The 19,330-nt window shown below is 37.6% G+C and overlaps 1 protein-coding gene across 2 annotated transcripts in view; it reads right to left on the bottom strand.

The window, feature by feature from the left end:
• Positions 1-19,330, bottom strand: part of TRIM24 (tripartite motif containing 24) — a 123,620-nt gene that overhangs the window by 20,823 nt on the left and 83,467 nt on the right. Inside the window, exons 6-10 of one of the 2 annotated variants that reach the window (XM_043966496.1) lie at positions 15,378-15,492; positions 11,309-11,455; positions 8,152-8,269; positions 5,991-6,157; positions 2,444-2,611 (exon numbers count right to left, since the gene is read on the bottom strand). In XM_043966496.1, coding sequence (XP_043822431.1) covers positions 2,444-2,611; positions 5,991-6,157; positions 8,152-8,269; positions 11,309-11,455; positions 15,378-15,492 — 715 coding nt within the window. Of the gene's footprint in view, positions 1-2,443; positions 2,612-5,888; positions 6,158-8,151; positions 8,270-11,308; positions 11,456-15,377; positions 15,493-19,330 lie in introns of both variants that reach the window. The other variant, XM_043966495.1, reaches the window with a different exon arrangement.

Raw genomic sequence — 19,330 nt, forward strand, 5'->3', positions numbered from 1 at the left:
TCCTATTACTAACCTCCTAAGGCCCAATACCTGTAATGATTTTACACATACATATATACAAACTATAATAGAGAAATGACACTTGACAGAAAACCTGGATTCCCATCCTAGAACTACCACTTCCTAGATTTGTTACCTTGGATATGCTACAAGAGCCTGTATTTCCTCATCTAAAAAATGTGAATAACAATCCTGGATCTATGAAGCACACACGAAATAATATACATAAGAAATGCTTTTTTAAACTGCTATACAAATAAAACATAATAAATTTTTTTTGGCGGGGGGGGGGGGGGGGGGGGAGGGCGGCGCTGGGCAATGAGGGTTAAGTGACTTGCCCAGGGTCACACAGCTAGTAAGTGTCAAGTGTCTGAGGCCGGATTTGAACTCAGGTACTCCTGAATCCAGGGCTGGTGCTCTATCCACTGCACCACCTAGCTGCCCAATAAAAAACTATTAGGGAAAAATCTTGTTTATCTTTTAGCTTAATATGACTCTTGTGCTAAGAGTACTATAATTTGTGTAATAATCAACTAACTGTATAAATGAAATTTGTGATGTTTAAAAACTTTGTATTTAGTTCTAGATAGACATACTTAGAAAAATCAATGGTTGTAAGTTATATTTATTGCATTCAATATAATTCAATTTCTAAAAAGTTAAGAGTATATTTTGAGGTATGGATCATGTAAACCAATCTCTAGTGTATTCAGCATTTATACGTTTATCCATTTCAACCATTCCAATCATATAAGAACCAAGAAACAAATAATACACTTCTGAAGTAGTGATGAAAATAACTATAATTATAGGTTCAAACTCACTAAGTACAACATTTACTGGCTTTTCCCTGGGAATACTCAGTTCTGCCCTAAGTTCCAGAAGTCTAGACTACGGTACAAAGGACTGTAAGAACCAGAAACATTGCGAGTTAACAAGGAAACGAGGAAAAAATAAAAGATTTACCAACCGGGAAAGGGAAAAGCCTGGGACCATTCAGAATCATAAGATTTAGAGGTAGAAAAGACCTTAGAGCAAACAATTTCACATACCTAAACCATCCCTGGGGAGATCACCATATTCAAGTATAGTAACTGCTATTTGAAATTATGAGTCATCAATAAAATATTATGTTATGTTCACTACAGCATTTATAAAGTCATATAAATGAGTAATAATTTTTAAAATGGAGGTGAAATCAGGTATATGAAAGAGCCAATTTTCCAGAATGTCCCTAATGTTACTAGGCAAATTTTGGGGGGTGGGGGGTGGGAGAGAAGTCACTATGTTTTTTAAAACAGGTGTCTAGCTGTATGTAAGTATATATGCTATGTTATAAATTTTCTATAATTTGCAATTCTCTGTTTAAGAAAAAGTAGGATGAACATTTTAACTTCTTTTCATCATAACTCCTCCATAAATTAGACAGTGCTAAATAGAATGAAAAATATCTTATCAAAAAGAAATCCCCTGGTTCATTATTAATTTGTGAAAGCAATTTCATTTACTCTTTAATTAAGAAACCCATTTCCCAAGTAACTTCGAGCATTAGTACAATGATTAATAGAACCAGGGAAACTTTGTATATAGGAACAGCAACATTGTAACAACGATCAACCGCAAAAGATTTGGCTAGTCTGATCAATACAATGATCCAAGACAATTCCAAATGAGGCAATGGTTTAAAATGCCATCCATGTCCATATAAAGAACTAATAGACTGACACTGAAGATTGAAACATTTTTTTCTTTTTCTTTTTTTTGGGTGGTCGTGGAACAGGAATGGAATATAACTAATGCAAAAATGTTTTGTATAAATGTGTATTTCCTTCTCAATGGGTGGGAGAGAAGTAGAGGGAGGGGGAAAAAAAAGGATGTATGATTGTTACTTGTATACTCAAGTCAGACGATCTTGATCTGGGGTATGAATGCCACTTAGCTGTTCTATATTTTCTTATCTTTCTTTCTTTTCTTTCTTTTTTTTTTTTTGGTGAGGCAATTGGGGTTAAGTGACTTGCCCAGGGTCACACAGCTAGTAAGTGTTAAGTGTCTGAGGTTGGATTTGAAATCAGGTCCTCCTGACGCCAGGGCCGGTGCTCTATCCACTGCGCCACCTAGCTGCCCCCTATTTTCTTATCTTTCAAAGTTCATCTAAGGATTTCTGTACTGTTTCTTCTAAGAGTGACCCTTCTAGGAAGGTTTCTTAACATTCATTCTTCTGTCCAAAGTACCCTTCCTAGATGACCCCCCTCCCCAATCTGTTAGAGTTTGTCCTTACATCATTGGAGAGGTATGGGAAACAGCTGATCCTAGGAGAAAAATTTATAACCTTCAAACATTAGGGACCTTATGAATTATGGAGAAATAACAAAGTAATATAACACAGTTATCATAAAAATTTAGAGCCATCTCATTTATGACTATTTAGGAGGGGGAAGATTACCTGTTTTATGGCTTGCTGGGCTAAAAATGCCATCTGTAGTGGATTGGGTTTCATTTGCCGTTGTACATTCTGGTTGGGAGGATATCTCAGTTGAGGAGGATGAGGAGGGAGAACTGGTCCATTGGGTTTGGGGTTGTGATTTTGAAAATTTATCAAGCGAGGAGGGGGCTGGCAAAACAAAACAACAAAAAACAAGTTAATATTTTCTTTAAAAAATGCAAGCTGCAGAGGGCAGCTAGGTGGCACAATGGATAAAGCACTGGCCCTGGATTCAGGAGGACCTGAGGTCAAATCTGACCTCAGACACTTGACACTTACTAGCTGTGTGACCCTGGGCAAGTCACTTAACCCCAATTGCCTCACCAAAAAAAAAAAAAAAAACCCCCACCAAGCTGCAGAAAATATTTAACTTTTCACTAGAAATGAGAACTTCCAAAAATAAAACATCAGTAGGATAGATTTTTATACTGAAGAAACTTCTTCACTTATTTATGTGAAGTTGATAGATATACTTATGGGATTATATTTACTGGGATCCTGGAATGTATAAAAACATTTACTATTCTATTTATAACAACTTATTTCTATTGTGTTTTAAGGTTTAAAAATTTTTTCTTTCAATAACCCAATGGGGAAGAGAATACACATTATTACCCCCATATGACAAGAAGTAAACTAGAAGTTTCAAGAAGTTCCTTAACATTCCCCCATCCCCCAGGGTCCCTCAGTCTCTGAGATGACTCAGCACTCCTGTGGTCTTGACGCAGGCCCCAAGGCTGTTGCTCCTTGCCACCTTTGGGTTCTACTCTTGCAGGTGACTCCCCACCTTTCATTCACACATATCTGGAAACAAGAGCCAACCACATACCGATCCTGGGAAGGATGTATCCACCACTGGCTCTAATACTCTACTCACTAGCCTGACAAAATATACTGCTTTGGTTAGCTCTCCCATTTATGTTTTGTCCTCACTGTAAGAATGTAAGTTCCTGGAAAGCAAGAACCATAGTGCCTTTTCCATTAGTATCTGAGTGCTCAGCACAGTGATTGGCACATAGTAAGTGCTTAAAACATGCTGCCTTTTTTCCACAAAAATACTAAGTATCAGAAGTGGAATATAAATTCAGGTCTGCCGGATTTAAATTAAAATGTTCTTTTCTGCTACACTAAGCTACCTCCCTATATAGTTTATACTCCCTTACCACACATTTCACCCATGAATGCAAGCACCACATCTTGTCAATGTCTTAGAATTTGTCTACACGGGTATACATGGGTATGGGCGCATGCGCGCACACACACGCGCACACACACATACACACACACACACTTTTGTCATCTTCTCAAATGATAACCTATTACTCTGTCTTGGCCTGCAAGGCCTAACTTGTATGGTTAGGAGTACTGTGCTGATAGTGTCACTTTTTACCTCCCATGGCCTCCAAAAACCAAAATCAAAACAAACAAAATCTTGTGAAATTATAGGAAGCACGTGTATATGTACCAGTGTGCTCAGGTACACGGGAACACATAACGTCATATATATGTATATAACAGATATACATAAATGTTTTTTCTGCTTGTCCATTCATTTGCATCTATGGATCTAAGTGTAAATTTTGGACTGCTCCTTGTTAATAAACCACCACTGAGTAGGCCTTATTATAAAAAAGGAAGCCCTCTAAAGAGGTTACATTTGTTCATGTTCCTTAACATGAGTGTAAAAATGGGTTTTAATGTATTTTGGTTTTTTTGTTTTTGTTTTTTTTTTAGTGAGGCAATGGGGGTTAAATGACTTGCCCAGGGTCACACAGCTATTAAGTATTAAGTGTCTGAGGCTGGATTTGAACTCAGGTACTCCTGACTCCAGGGCCGGTGCTCTATCCACTGTGCCACCTAGCTGCCCCCTTTTAATGTATTTTGCCCCATAAAGTGCATTTATGCACAAGATATATTCTTCAGCTTCTGGAAATGTTGAATTACTGCTTCCAATAACCTCATAGGGTTAGGGTTTTGTTTTTTTGGGGTAGGACAGAACAAAGAAGAGAAAGTAATAGACTGTCATTTTTGAAGAGTGTAAAAGCAAGAGGTAAGATCTCCAAATGCCCCTAATTACCTTATCCCCTCTAAAGGAGGGATGGAAAAGTATTGAGTTAAAGTTGAATGCCAAACATATATACAGATATTTATTTACATAACTCTGTTTATATGCACCTTTGGAAACAAGAAAAAAAAAAACAGAAGAAAATGAATATGGAAAGAACATACCCCTTACTAATTTAAACAGTATAAAGAAGATAGGATTATGGGTAAATGGGTGAAAATTACTGGTTGAGTGAAAAGTAGCAAGTGAATGAATAAGGTGAGTTGGGTGAGAGTTAAAAGTAGAGAGTGGAGGGTATCAAGGAGATTAAAAAGTGATCATAAAATGCTGATTTTGTTTCCCCTGGCTCCAAAAAGGAATAATTAAAACCTTTATTTGGATAATGGAAATTCTTTTTATTACTTGAAGACTCTACTAGGAATCTACTATAAACTACCTAAAACTGGAATTGATGAGAAATTTCCTTTTTATTCAGAGGATCATAGAATGTTTAACTGAAAGTGACTTTAGAGATCATCTAGTCCAAGAACTCCCTGTATATAAAATGAAATGAAAACTTGTATCAGTTAAGAAACTTGCAATAAAGGTCACACAAGTAATAAAATACAAGAGGCAAGTTTTTAAACTAGGTTGTTTGAATTCCAATGAAGCTACCTCTATACAGCTCTATTGTACAAAGTCAGAGTAATTCTCTCCTCAATATTTTTGCTAAGGCTATTTATTAAGAGTAATGAGAATTAATATTTCATTCTTGTCAGCAAACGTGTGCAAAAATGTCCTTTAAGTTGTTAAATAGATGAACCTAACGTAAAAGACGTTTTCTAGAATTTCTAAAATTAAAAAACAAAAACAAACACAAAACTTTTTATTCTAATCTAACAGGAGAATTGTCATTTCAAGATACATTCAAGAAAATGTTTGGAAAAAGTAGGCCCTTATATCCAATAGCATGCCTATTTCAATGTGTCAATATAATTCTCTCATACTTTTTAATTCAGGAAGTAGTACTTTAAAAATGTTACAGTCTTTATTCAAAAGTTTTACAATATTCACCAAGTTTTCCTATCAACTGTATCCTTGCAATAGCAATTCTAGTTAGAACGGCCAATTTAAAGAAGCAAATAAATCCAAATGATTAAATGAGGGCTAAGAATCTATCTCATTTCCAGGGAATTCTCAAATGATTTACAATTCAACAGTTTCATATATTGAAATTTTGGTGGGAGGGACTCTTACCATAAACTGATAAGAAATGTGGCTCTCTCTTTCTTTCTCTAAGAGTAGGTAGCACATTTATATTAGAGGAAGCTAGATTAGGATGGGGCTGACTTCCAAATTTACCTGATGAGAGATGGAAGGCTGCTGGATGGGCCCCTGCATTCTAGGGTTTGGTAACCCCACAGGTGCTGGCCTCCGTTGCACCTGCTGTCTCTGAGCCATTACCTGTTGCTGCATGTGTTGGAGTCGTAATTGAGCTAGGCTGATCTGTGTTGGAAACTTGGATAATTGGTTTGAAGATAAACCACCTGGTGGCTGTGAATTCTGTTCCACCACAGGATTCTGCTTAGGCATAAGTGGCTGGCTCTCTTTATCCTCGATTACTAAAGAACCTAATTAAAAAGAAAGTCAAATTTAATATTTTTCTGACAACTACTAAAACTGAATATTGTTTTAAAATCTAAGCAGCAATCCCAAGAGATAAGTCTATTTACTTATAAGCTACTATTGGAATCATTTTACCAACTCACATTATCAGCCACCTACCTCATCAATTCATTCTTTACATCTATCTGTTGATCCAACAGGTTAGAAACTCTCCTCTTACTGTATGTTAATTTTTTTTTACCCAAGCTTAATTTCAGAAATACTGCCCTCAGTAGTTTTTACTTTTACTTCATGAACTACTGAATATCCAGTATGATTCAGGCCTGACTTCATTTTCTCTTCTTTCTATAAACTAATATAAGTAAAAATCTGCTCATTCACACCATTTCTATTTCTATATAAATTATTTCCCTCTGACATTATTTTTGAGATACCAAATCTTAGCTTTCCTGTATAGCTTTCAGGACCTCTTCCATTTCATTTCTTACTATAGTTGATATAGACACTAAGGAGAAATAGTAGCACACGAAGCCTTTTATGCTGTTCTCTCAACCTATAATGACATCCTCATGTTCATCACTTCCTTTAAAACCAGATTTAAAATATATCTCCTCTAGGAGATATTCCCTGAAGAATCCCAATTCATCATCCTGCAGCACTTTACTTATAGAGTGATTCACAGTGTATACTTGTGAGAAAGAGACTATTTTAAGTAGAGGTTTTTCATCTGGGAGCGATGGATATCCAATGGATCAGTGAAGAGATTTCCATTTGAATGGGAAAAAAATTTCAATATGATTTGCTTCCTTTATAATTCTATATATTTCATTTTAAACATTTAAAAACATTATTATAGCAGGGGATGGTGGTATGCCCTGTAATCATCACTACTAGAGAAGCTGAGATGAGTAGACAGCTTGAGCTCCGGAGTTCTGAGCTGCAATGGGCAGGTTTCCACACTAAGTCTAGAAGTGGGAAGGGGCCACCAAACTGCCCGAGGAAGGCTGAATAGACCTAGGTAGTGGGATGGCGCCCATCAGTGGCTAATGAACTGCCAGCCTGAGTAAGATAAGAGAAAGGGAAAGAGAGGAGAAAGGAGAAAAAGGCACATAATCAAAATATCCCATCTTATTTTAAGAAGGAGTTCATCGGCTTCAGCAGACTACCAGAGGTCCAGGACACAAGATTAAGAAACCCTGGTTTAAGTCAACATTTCTCTGGTTGACTTCAACAAGCTCTATCTATAGTCATGTATATTGCCCCAAACCTGACAACCACCCCCCTCCCACATTCCCCCCCCCCGGCCACATAACTGAGAAGGTTCATAAGTGTTTAATAAACATTTGCAACAGAACACATGTCACTATCTCTCAAATGAGACTCTGGGCATCTTTATCTTAAACATTTTTCTTAGGTTTCCTTCATTTTTAGACACTGTTGGCTCTGTGCAAAGATTTTGTCTCTTCCTTTTGTCCATTATAATTTTTCCAGCATTTATTTTCTAACCATACTTTTCTTCCCTATCCTGTTTCTGGATGTGACATATTTTATTCCCTACCCTGTTTCTGATGTGATATATTTTACTTTGAAGCAAATTTCACCAATCAAGTATTAGTTCAGAGTATTGGCCTGAAACCAGAGGTTCTTAACCTAGGTCTGTGAACCTTTTTTTAAATTTTAGGTGTGGTGGTAGTAATATTTTGAGAATTGGCCTTCTGTTTATTTGACTTCATTTGTACATTTAATACATTTAAAAATTATTCTGAGAAGTGTCCATAGGTTTCAGACTGCCAAAAGTATCAACGAGTGAAAAAATATTAAGAACCATTGCTGTAAATGCTAGATGGCTATCTTCATGATTTGTTAGAATACAACTAATCAGAAAAATAATACATATCAATAATAGACTAATAAAATCATTTAGAGGGAAATCATTGTGATATCATATCAGACTCAAGCTAAACAAAATGGTAGACAAACATAGGAAGGAATACCCTACCTAAATTGAAAATATTTTGAGCCCAGAAGCTAGGATCACAGTGAAATTGAATGGTATTATTGGTCACAGGTGAAGCATCACACCTGGCTCGAAGAAGATGGCGTAATCGATACGTGATCTAGACAAGAAATATAAAAACATGGAACATTAACAGTTAGCAAACAAAGTGAATTTGGGGTTGTGAAGACTTTTTCTATCTTAAGTTACCAACAAGGATGAAATATACCGATGTTATAAGAGGTGTGTATACTAAACTTTGGCCTCCTCCCAATTCCAACCACTAAAAGTCTGTCTACATTAAGCTGCATAGATGGAAAAAAGTTACAAGTAATAGGTGGAGAGAGTGGTCTTCTACATTCTTAAGGGTTTCTCAGATAACAAAGAAAACTGAACCAGCACGTGAGAAAAAACAGCTATTTAACTTATGGAAAATTTAATATATATTCAGAAACTTTTTTTAGAAATACAGAAAGAGGGCAGAGCAAAGATGGCAGAAAAAGGGCAGTGACTTCTTGGAGCACCCCCCCCAAATCTCTCCAAATTCCTGCAAATAATGCCATAAGACAATTCCTGGAGTAGCAGAACCCAAAAAAGGATGGGGTGAGATCATTTTCCAGGCAAAGACAGCTTAGAGGGTCAGTAGGAAAGATCTGTTATACCAGGGGGAGAGCAGAGCATAGCCACACTACACAGATCCAGCCCCAGGCAGGCTGTGCTGCAAAGGAGCCTTGATGTTGGCTGCAGTGGCAGCTGTTTCTAGAACTCGGCCCACAGACAATGAGTGGGTCTAGTGGTTGGCCAAGGGGAGATTACAGGGGTCTCTTCTGGCGCTGAGGCAGGACTCCATTGCTTTACCCAAGCTAGGATACAGGTCACAGTCTTGGGTGGCTGCCCAGGTGGAAGAGGGGAACAGGCATGCTAGAGTCTGCAGCCATAGTGGAACTGGATTCTCTTCTGGGTGAGAGGGCAAGCAGGCCTGTGGTTGCTTGCAGACCAGAGCAAAGAACAGAAGAGTGGTGAATCTGCCTCTCCTTAAATTGTACCATCTGGGAACCCCAGAAGTTTGAGACAGTGTGCCCTGGAAGCAGTGCCCCGCTTTAAGGAATTAAAAGTCAAGAAATAGGCTGGCAAAATGAGCAAACAGAAAAAAATGCTGACACTAGAAAGTTTCTTTGGTGACAAGGAAGATCAAAATATACCCTCAGAGTCAAAGCTCTTACATCCAAAGCTTCCAAGAAAGATATGAATTGGTCTCAGGTCATAAAGGACTTTGAAGATAAGTTCAGAGATAAAGAGGAAAAAATGGAAAGAGAAATAAGAGTGATGTAAGAAAGTCATGAAAAAAGTCAACAGCTTGAAAACCCAAACGGAAAAGGAGATACAAAAGCTCTCTGAAGAAAATCATTGCTTAAAAATTAGGATTGAGGGGCAGCTAGGTGGCGTAGAGGATAGAGCACCGGCCCTGAATTCAGGAGGACCTGAGTTCAAATCTGGCCTCAGACACTTAAGACTGTGTGACCCTAGGCAAGTCACTTAACCCCACTTGCCCCGCAAAAAAAAAAAAGGATTGAGCAAATGGAAGCTAATGACTCTGAGAAATGTTGTAGGGGATATGGGGAAAATGAGACATTAATACACTCTTGGTAAACTGATTCAAACATTCTGCAGAACAAACCATGCATATTCTTTGACCTAGTAATACCACTACTAGGTTGATATCCTAAAAGAGATTAAAAACAAAAAAGGTTGAATTTGAAATTGGGGTGATGCCCATCAATTGGGGAATGGCTGAATGAATTGTGGGATGAGATTGTGATGGAACACTATTGTACTATAAGAAATGATAAGCAGGATGCTATCAGAAAAACCTGGAAAGACATACATGAGCTGATGCAAAGTGAAATGTTCTGTATACAAAATAATAGCAACACTTTAAGATGATCTCCTGTGAATGACTTAGTTATTTTCAGCAATGCAATGATCCAAGACAACTCCATCTACAGAGAAAGAACTGATGGTATCTGAATACAGATTGAAGCATTTTGTTAGTTCCTTTTTCTAAAGTGTTTTTTGTCCGTTTTGTTTTACAACCTGACTAATGAGGAAATGTTTTGCATGACTACACATGTAGAACTTATACTGAATTGCTTCAATTCTTCAAGGGGGGGTGAGGAGGGAGGGAGGAAAAGAATGTGGAGCACAAAGTTTTAAAAATCTATGTTAAAATTTGTTTTTATATGTAATTTGGGAAAATAACATTCTAAAAAAAAAAAAGAAATATAGACATCAATATCCTAACTACTCACTCAAAATTTCAATGTGTCCATGTAAAATCTGGGAAGTGTGCACAGTACAAAATCCAAAATTGTGTGGGAGAAGAAGAAATAATGGTTTAGGAACTTTACCTTATAAGTCCAGCATTTCTAGTTCTGTCTGCCACAGATCTAAATAAACTCCTCCCCTCTTAATTCCATTTAAGGTTCTCTGAAGCACCAACTATCGCTCATAAAAGATATGATGCTAAAAGCTGATAGTGTAGCTATAGAGGGTTTCCTATATATGAACTCCTCTCTAACCCTCTGGGAGTTTAAAGCTTATCTTCCAGACCACTATGAAGGTGGCAGAGATACAAAGTTGGTCATGTGGCACTTAGGTGGGAAAAGACTACCCCTATACCATAGTGGTTGGAAGGGAATTATTCCCCTTATCACAAGGTAAGTAGGTGAAAGAGATGGAGGTGGGAGCCAAGTATGAATGGAAACAAAGTTATATACTTTGCTTGAAGATTTTAAAAAAATTTAAATTAAGCATTTATCTATAATATTAAAAAATACAACACAAAGCCACACACAGGAAAAATTAATTCATTAACAAATTAAACACATTTACTGACCTTCAACTATGTGGAACACAATGTGTTAGGCTAAAGGTGGGAGGCGGTGGGGGGGGGGAGGGGGAATGTAGGTAGTAACATAAAAGATTATCACCTGCAAAGTGAGGCTTTTTCCTGGGGGGTCTTTACAGACTAAAATGATGTGCAGAGAGGAGATAATAATGGATATAAATTTTTCTATTTTTTGTGCATTCTGACCACTTCATTAGTTTATTCTACTTACTACATTACTACATTAAATATGAAACACCAAAACTGTCTCACCAGGCGCTTGCTATAGAGCAGAGCTGTGCTGCTGCCACTTGAAACTGCCCATTTGGAAAAATGCATGACATGTTCCAACTGTTTTGAAAGCCCCGCCACTTCCTGCTGCTGCTGCATAAGTTTCATTCGGTGGTCCTTTGCGAGGCTCTGAAACCAAGAAAACAATTCTGAGTTCCTGCCTGCCACAAGTGTTCTTCAATACCCTTCTACCCCAACATGTCTGGGGCCTAAGCACCTGGCCAATATACAGTCGATATACCCTTCACAGTGACCAAATAAATCTGCCATTCCTCTCCACCCTCTCACCCTCCTATGACCAAATAAATCTGCCATTCCTCTCCACCCTCTCACCCTCCTATGAGCTACTATGCCAGGAAGGCCAAAAGACAGCCATTACCCCAACTGAGCCTGGCATTGGGATGAAGACAAAGGAGGCCCTTTGTACATCAGAAGAGTTCTTTCATGCATTGAGTGGTGAACCCTAGAGGTAAAAGATGATCTCAAACACACACTGAAGTCACTCTGGTTGAGCTCAAGAGTTATTTTCCAAATGGAAAACTAGGCCAAGTTACTCCACTTAGTGGCTCTGCTGCCATTTACTTCTCTCAAAGTCTTACTGAACTGCCATTATCCAGACCAAGGGAAATAACAACTTGGTGTGGATAGGTTTATTGAAGCTGGTGTGTGCTAGGCTATTAACACTTCAGCGCCACTCTTATTCCTCACTGGCTTTAAGAATGCTGAAGCTCATCAGGGTTCTGTGACATGTCTCCATAGGCCTGGTTATCACTGTCATGGACCAAGGAAGACCAGGTTTGGAATCCTCCCTTAGAAGCTGATAGCACTGAAGTGTGAGCACGGGCTTTAGTCTAGTCTCCTAAGCTCTTTGTGCTGCCAGCATGGAGCTTTCCAAGAAATATCCCCACTGATGCAGATAAGGAACCCTTCTGTTACTGATAGTCTGAGGATTATAAGCACAACACACAGACTTCCAGAAGGAACACTAGCATATAAATAATAGAGAGAGGACCCAGATTTTCTCAAGTTGGAGTTCTATCCCTGCTTATACCACCCTACCTCTCATTTGTCAAATGGGAAGACCACCACTTATAGCACTTATCTCACAGGGTTGTGGTAAAGATAATATGAGATGAAAATGAAAATGAAAATGCTGAAAATCTTAAAGTGCTATAAAAGTCAGCTATCATTTGAAGTTAGATATCTAAATTCAGTATTTTTTAATACTGAGTCTAGGTATTTGAAACTTATTTACTTTTGAAGGCCTAGCTCAGGTCCTACCTTCTGCCTAGAAGCCTTTCCTTAGGATTCCCTCAACATTTATTCTCTATAACATTAGAAGGCACTGAGGGTAACAGAAAGAGGTCTGGATTTTGCCAATGGACTCAAGGTGAAATCTTGCTTCAGATGGTTACTAGGTCTGTAACTGGGGCAAATCATGTAACTTTTTGGGCTTCAGTTTCTTGACCTGTAAAATGAGGATAATACTTGGACTAGCTACCTTACAGAGAGGTGAGGAAAGCACAGTTTTAATCTCTTTGGTTAAATCGTTATCATTTCCTACTCCCTTAGAATGGGTATCCTTCAAGGTTCTATGCTCTGCCTTCATTTCTCTGTATATACTCCTTCCCTTGATGATCTCATTTTCACTGATGAATTTAATTATTATGTCTATATAAATGACTCCCAGATGTTTATATCTAGCTCTAATCTTTCACCTGAATTCAGGTCCACACAGTTCTGAACACTTCCTAGGTTTCCTACAGGCAGCTCAAACTTGCCATGCTCACAATTAAAATCTCTTCTTGCCCAACTCTTCTGAAAACTTCCTAGCTTCTATTGACAGTACTATCCTGCCCCCAATTATTGAGTTTGTAACTTGAGAGTCATCCTTGACTTTGCCCTCATCCTTCATAAGCAGTTATCAAGTCAATCTATCTTTTGTTCTTCACTTAACACAGATACAACACCCTGGCTCAGGTCTTCTTCCTGCCTGGACTATTATAATAGGCTCCTATTTGGTCTTACTTCTCTTCCCCTTTCTGCCTCTCTCCTACTAAAAAACCTGCAGGAGATTCTTATTGACTCTAGGATAAAATACAAAAATCACAAGCAGGTACAAGGCCTTCCAACTCCGGTTCCTACCTAATTCTGTTCCTTACTTTCCTTTAAATACTCTTTATAAGGATTTAGCTATATTCCAGCTAAACTGGCATGCAAACTCTTCTCCCAAACTTCACCTTTATTGCCCTGCCTCCATGCATTCACACAGACCAACTCCCCAGCCTGGAATGTATACTTCCTCAATTCCATCCCTGCTGAAAATTGAGCACAGATACTAAATCCTTTCTGTTCCCTCCAGTTTTATTTATTTTTATTTTTTTTCTTTTTATATATATTTTAAAATTTTTCTTTGCAGGGCAATGAGGGTTAAGTGACTTGCCCAAGGTCACACAGCTAGTAGTAAGTGTAAAGTGTCTGAGGCTGGATTTGAACTCATGTCCTCCTGAATCCAGGGCCAGTGCTTTATTCACTGCACCACCTAGCAGCCCCCTTCCCTCCAGTTTTAATACTCTCTCATTTCTCAATTTTTGCTGTACTATTTTCAATAACATATATTAGGTTATAATCTATTATCCTACCCTATTTTAATTATTCCTTTCTTCTGTACTTTCTCTATTTCTAGGGCTCATTAAAGGCCATATGCAATGCCTTGCTACAATGCTAGAACACTCTGGATAGCTATCAATGACCCCATATTAAGTTGTTTGCACTTAATAATAAACAAAAAGAAAAAAACAATAAAACTCACCATTCAGATTGGAATCTAGGCTTTGATGAGGTGAAAAGCCAAAGATAACCAATGTTTCCCATACTCAACCATTTATACTGCAAACAGCTAACCAAAATATCTTAATTTTTGAACTAATCATTCTTACCCCTCCCCCCTTTTCTTTTTCTTCTTTACTCCTAATTACAGAATGGGAATATTAAGAGAATTAAGAGGCTTTTTTATCAGGTTTAGGTTGAGGACCTTACATAAATAACATTTTATAACCTATTAGCTGTTAAGAACTGGTTTGTAACATTTATCTGGTGGTAGAACTAACAATCACAGTTGCAGCAGTCCAAAATGAATGCCAAATATTTCTACTACTGTTATTCACTTATTCCCACTTATTAATTTTCAAAAATTAATTATGAACTGTTACTTTTGCAATGATTTATTCATTCAAATATCAGTACTGGGAGAAAAAGAAAGTGGCAAAGGCTATTTTCATAATGAGAATGAAATCAAATCAAACATACAGAAATTACTCAAAATAAAATAGATATAATTATATACATTAAAATGTAGAGCTTTGCAGCAGCTAGGTGGCTTAGTGGATAGAGTACTGGCCTTGAAGTCAGGAGGATCTGAGTTCAAATTCAGACTCAGGCACTTAACTAGCTCTGTGACCCCGGGCAAGTCACTTAACCCCAATTGCCTCACTGAAGGGGGGGGGGGGGGGAGAAGCACGAGAGAGCACATTGTATACAATCAATCAAAGCAATTAAAAAAAAAAAAAAGGGTAGCTAGGTGCCACAGTGGATAAAGCACCAGCCCTAGATTCAGGAGGACCTGAGTTCAAATCTGGCCTCAGACACTTGACACTTACTAACTGTGCAAGTTACTTAACTCTCATTGCCCCACTCCCCAAAATGTAGAGCTTCACCATAACTTAAAAAGCAAACATCTTTTTCTAAAGCTGATTTAAACTTCATAATTGCAAAGGAATGAACTTTTCAAAGATATACCACTTTGAATTTCTATGAAACAATAGTTTACAAAGGGTTTTTACAGAATCTCAGATACAATACACTTAGTCACTTTCATACTCACAAGGGTTCCCATCAGGATAAGCTATGTATTATTTTGCCTGTTTTCCAGAGCAGAAACAGACATAAAAATTAAATGATCACACACTTAACATATGATAAAGCTGGAATCCTGATCTGAATCTAGCACTATTTCCACTGTATACTATGATATGAGAAAAAGGCAACTTACCTCTAGCTGATGCAGTAAAGCTTTCCCTTTTTTGTTTATTTCTACCATCAAAGTAAATATAGCAACTTTAATATCCTGTTCCACCTGCTTTTGATTTTGGTTTACTTCAATTATTCTGGAAAATAAAAAGAGGGAGGAGTCTAAAACTTTAAGATGAAAAGAAATTGTTGAAACTGGTTAAATATCTTAAGTTAATTTAGAAGATTTCCAGCTGCCAAGAATTAGACAACTTGAGAGCTTACATGTGTAGGTAACATCCATGAGCACAAAAACCCCAAGTATTTGAAAGATAATTACTAAATTAAACTTTTGATAACATAATTACGTAAAAGACAATAAAATGTTTGAGACTACATTTTGGATGACATGATCACAAATAAAAAGTCACAAATCAAGAAGAAGGGTAAAGGAAAGCTAACCACATTATGTCTTAAGAAATGTAACAGTTTATCATGAAGACTGAGGAAAAGGCCCTGAAGAAGCCTTAATAAATCAACCCATTTCTGCTAAAGGGAAGAGAAGGCTAAATTTGCCAGACAATAGTTCTGAAAGTGTTTTAACCTTAATTGTTGGATTATGGATTCCAGTTATCACAGCCAACAGGCATTAAGGATTGCCTTTTTTTTTCTTTGAGACCACATGGGTTACTAAACTGATTAATAATACTTTACATGCAAAAAATATTAAAAATTAAACAATACCTTACATCTAAGTCTCAAGCACAATGACCAACTGTTTTGTTCTAATCAGCTCTTTAAATATCTAAGAGTTTTTCATTTGAAATAAAGGCTGTAAGATTAAAATTTTCATGGTGGCTGAGATATATGGGGAGAAGAAAGGGAAGTATATATTTGATAGGTTTGCAAAAGCTGAAAAATAGGTGAGGTTCCTGAGATAGGGAAATGAAAGAATGCAGTAGTTTTTCCTGTCTCTCAGTTTTTAGAAAAATGGGAAATATTTCCCATATTCTTTAAAGGATACAGATAGTTTTTTAGAGAAGGAGTGTGGTAGGAGGGTTAGAAAGCAAGGCTTTAAGTCAGGCAGACCTGGGTTCAAAAGTTGAACCTCTTTCACAAACTGACTTTGTGACCCTGGATAAGGGACTGACCATCTCACTAAGCTAGCGTCTCCTCATCTGGGACTTCCATACAACAATGAAATTGCAGGTCCAGTCCCCATCCCTAAGGAAGAAAAATCTTTAAAGGAAAGCACAAAGAAGCAGAAGGAGAAAGTAGCAAGTGTAATAATTAGAAGAGAAAACAGATTAAAGGAGTGCACTGGTGAGTGAAACAGACAGTATCACAGTGTGAAAGCGAATGTAAGTGGTTATCTGTTCTAACCATCCAGGTTTTTAAAGATGAAGAAATTGAGACTCAGAGGAAACTAAGTGATTTCCCTAATGTTGCTTAAAGCAGAAGATAAAAGAGTGTGACTTTGGAATTCTTGTTGAGAATAACGAAGGGATGTTGGAAGGGTTTATCATGTCAGTGAGGTGCTGTTTGTGTGAGTTTTAATTAGGGCTTAGGATTCAGTTATAAGAAATACTCTTGGGGCAGCTAGGTGGCGCAGTGGATAAAGCACCGGCCCTGGATTCAGGAGGACCTGAGTTTAAATCCAGCTTCAGACACTTGGCACTTACTAGCTGTGTGACCCTGGGCAAGTCACTTAACCTTCATTGCCCCACAAAAAAGAAAGAAATACTCTTAAGTCTTTCAAACAAAAAAACCAAAGCTCACCCAATGGGGACAACAGAGGAAACCGACAAGCAAGCATGAAACAACTAAGTGAATTACCTGGGTTTCAAGTGTTGGCTGATCTCTTGGAGTAAAAAGTGAAGAAAGAGACTCTAAGAACACCTCTCCAGACCCCAGATTGATAAGAATAACGAAGTGTTTGTAAAGGAAATGAGAGGCTTTAATGGGAGGAGGAAATGGGGTAGCTTGGGGAAATGACCTTTGTCAGAATGTTGGAGTGGAAAAATAGGACACAAGGAAGAAAAGAAAAAGAAAGATGTTTATATCTAAAACCACATTTGAGATTCAGCCTACAGGAGGGAGGCTGAATGCTTTGAGAAGGAAGCAGCTACCTATCCTTGAAAGAATGATAAAGTAGAAACACAGTAACAGGTAAGAGATCATCCAGTAAGGGTCAAAGGAAGAATCAAATGCATGGTTGATAATTCCCTTCTCAGAAGTACTGAGGCAAATATCATTTTGATGACAAGAGAGAACTGTTGACATGAATGTAAGATATAATAAAGAATTAAGAAGACTTATCAAAGCAAACTGACTACCACTTACTTCTAGTGATTCATGTACATACAAATGATGTTGGTATAAGGAATCTAAGTAGTGCTGTCAAAGATTATGAAATCTTAGGGGGCAGCTGGGTGGCACAGTGGATAAAGCACCAGCCTTGGATTCAGGAGGACCCGAGTTCAAATCCGGCCTCAGACACTTGACACTTACTAGCTGTGTGACCCTGGGCAAGTTACTTAACCTTCACTGCCCTGCTACCAAAAAAAAAAAAAAAATTAAGTCTTGGGTAGGGAAATAAAGACCACAAGGACACAGGTTATACTTTTCTCACTGTTGAAGAAGGTAAGGAAGAGATAAACCGATTTGGGAAGTAAACAGCTGGTCAAGAAGGCAGTGATTTCAAACAGACTTAGAATAGAATTTGGACTTCTAGACCACAGCTGATAACAGAGGGGGGATGACTGATTCTCGGGCAGGAATGGAAAACACCTAACAGAGGTTTTGATGAATATACATCAGTGCCTTACATACACTCACAAAGCTGAGTATGACAGTAGCAATAAAAAGAAATAGCAGCAGGGGCATTCATTAAGTTCATAGGAGATAAAACAAACAAAAAAAAAGTAGCCAGTATTAAAATTCATGGCATCAAATATCTATAAACAAATTGCCAAAGTTACCAGAAGTCCTGATATGAGGAAGTATATCTGACCTGATACGTATCCCTGAGAATCCATAGGATGGAGCCAATGACTGGAATATGTTTCTGGATAAGTATATCTTATTTGAAAAAAATAGTATAGGTGAAAGGGTGACAGAGGATGGGGTATGGTTATACTTCTTAGAAAAGAATGTGAGGAAATCCAGGAGGAAGAGTCCTATCTAGGAGTTAGAATACATATCACAGAGCAGATCTGTGGGAATGTCAAATAGAATGACTGTCATTTGAGTACACCACAAACTACTGGGAAAGAAAGAGCTAATATCTGAACAGTTAGGAAACAGGTCTACAGTCTAGCATTAAGGCATGATATAATGAAGGGCATTTAAAGTATGCAGCTATTTAATGAAATTCTGACAAAGGCAGAATAGCAAATAACCTCTTAACTTACCTTAATTGTGATTTCATCATTCAAAGGATGGGGGAAATTTTATTGTGGATCTTTATTCTTCACTGTGTGGCTGCTAGGAAGTGTCAAAGTGCATAATGCACTGAGCCTGAAGTCAGAACACCTGAGTTCAAATTCAGCCTCAGACATTTACTAAGTGTATGACCCTGGATAAGGTACTTAACCTTTGTTTGCTTCAATTTCCTCATCTGTAAAATGGGGATAACAGAAGTACCTACTTCTCAGAGCAGTTGGTAAGGAGCAAATGAGCTAAAGATTCTAATGCATTCAGCACAGTTCATGGCACATAGTAAATGCTATTATAAATGTTAGATCACCCAAATGCTATTATAAATGTTAGATATTATTAACATCACTAACTGGGAGGAACTAGTTGCTGATATGAAAATTATGGGAACTCTAGGAAGAAATTAATCACTGTTTTTTACATAGTTTGTGATAGAAAAGAGAAAATCCAAATAATTGAACACACACTCTAAATTGGGGGAATGGGGGTGGGTGGTGGGAGAGAAGAGATTTCAAAGACTTCAGTGGAAAAATTAGGCAAGATTTCATAAACTAAAAT

This window comes from Dromiciops gliroides, chromosome 5, assembly GCF_019393635.1.
Source record: "Dromiciops gliroides isolate mDroGli1 chromosome 5, mDroGli1.pri, whole genome shotgun sequence".
NCBI classification, from domain to species: domain Eukaryota; kingdom Metazoa; phylum Chordata; class Mammalia; order Microbiotheria; family Microbiotheriidae; genus Dromiciops; species Dromiciops gliroides.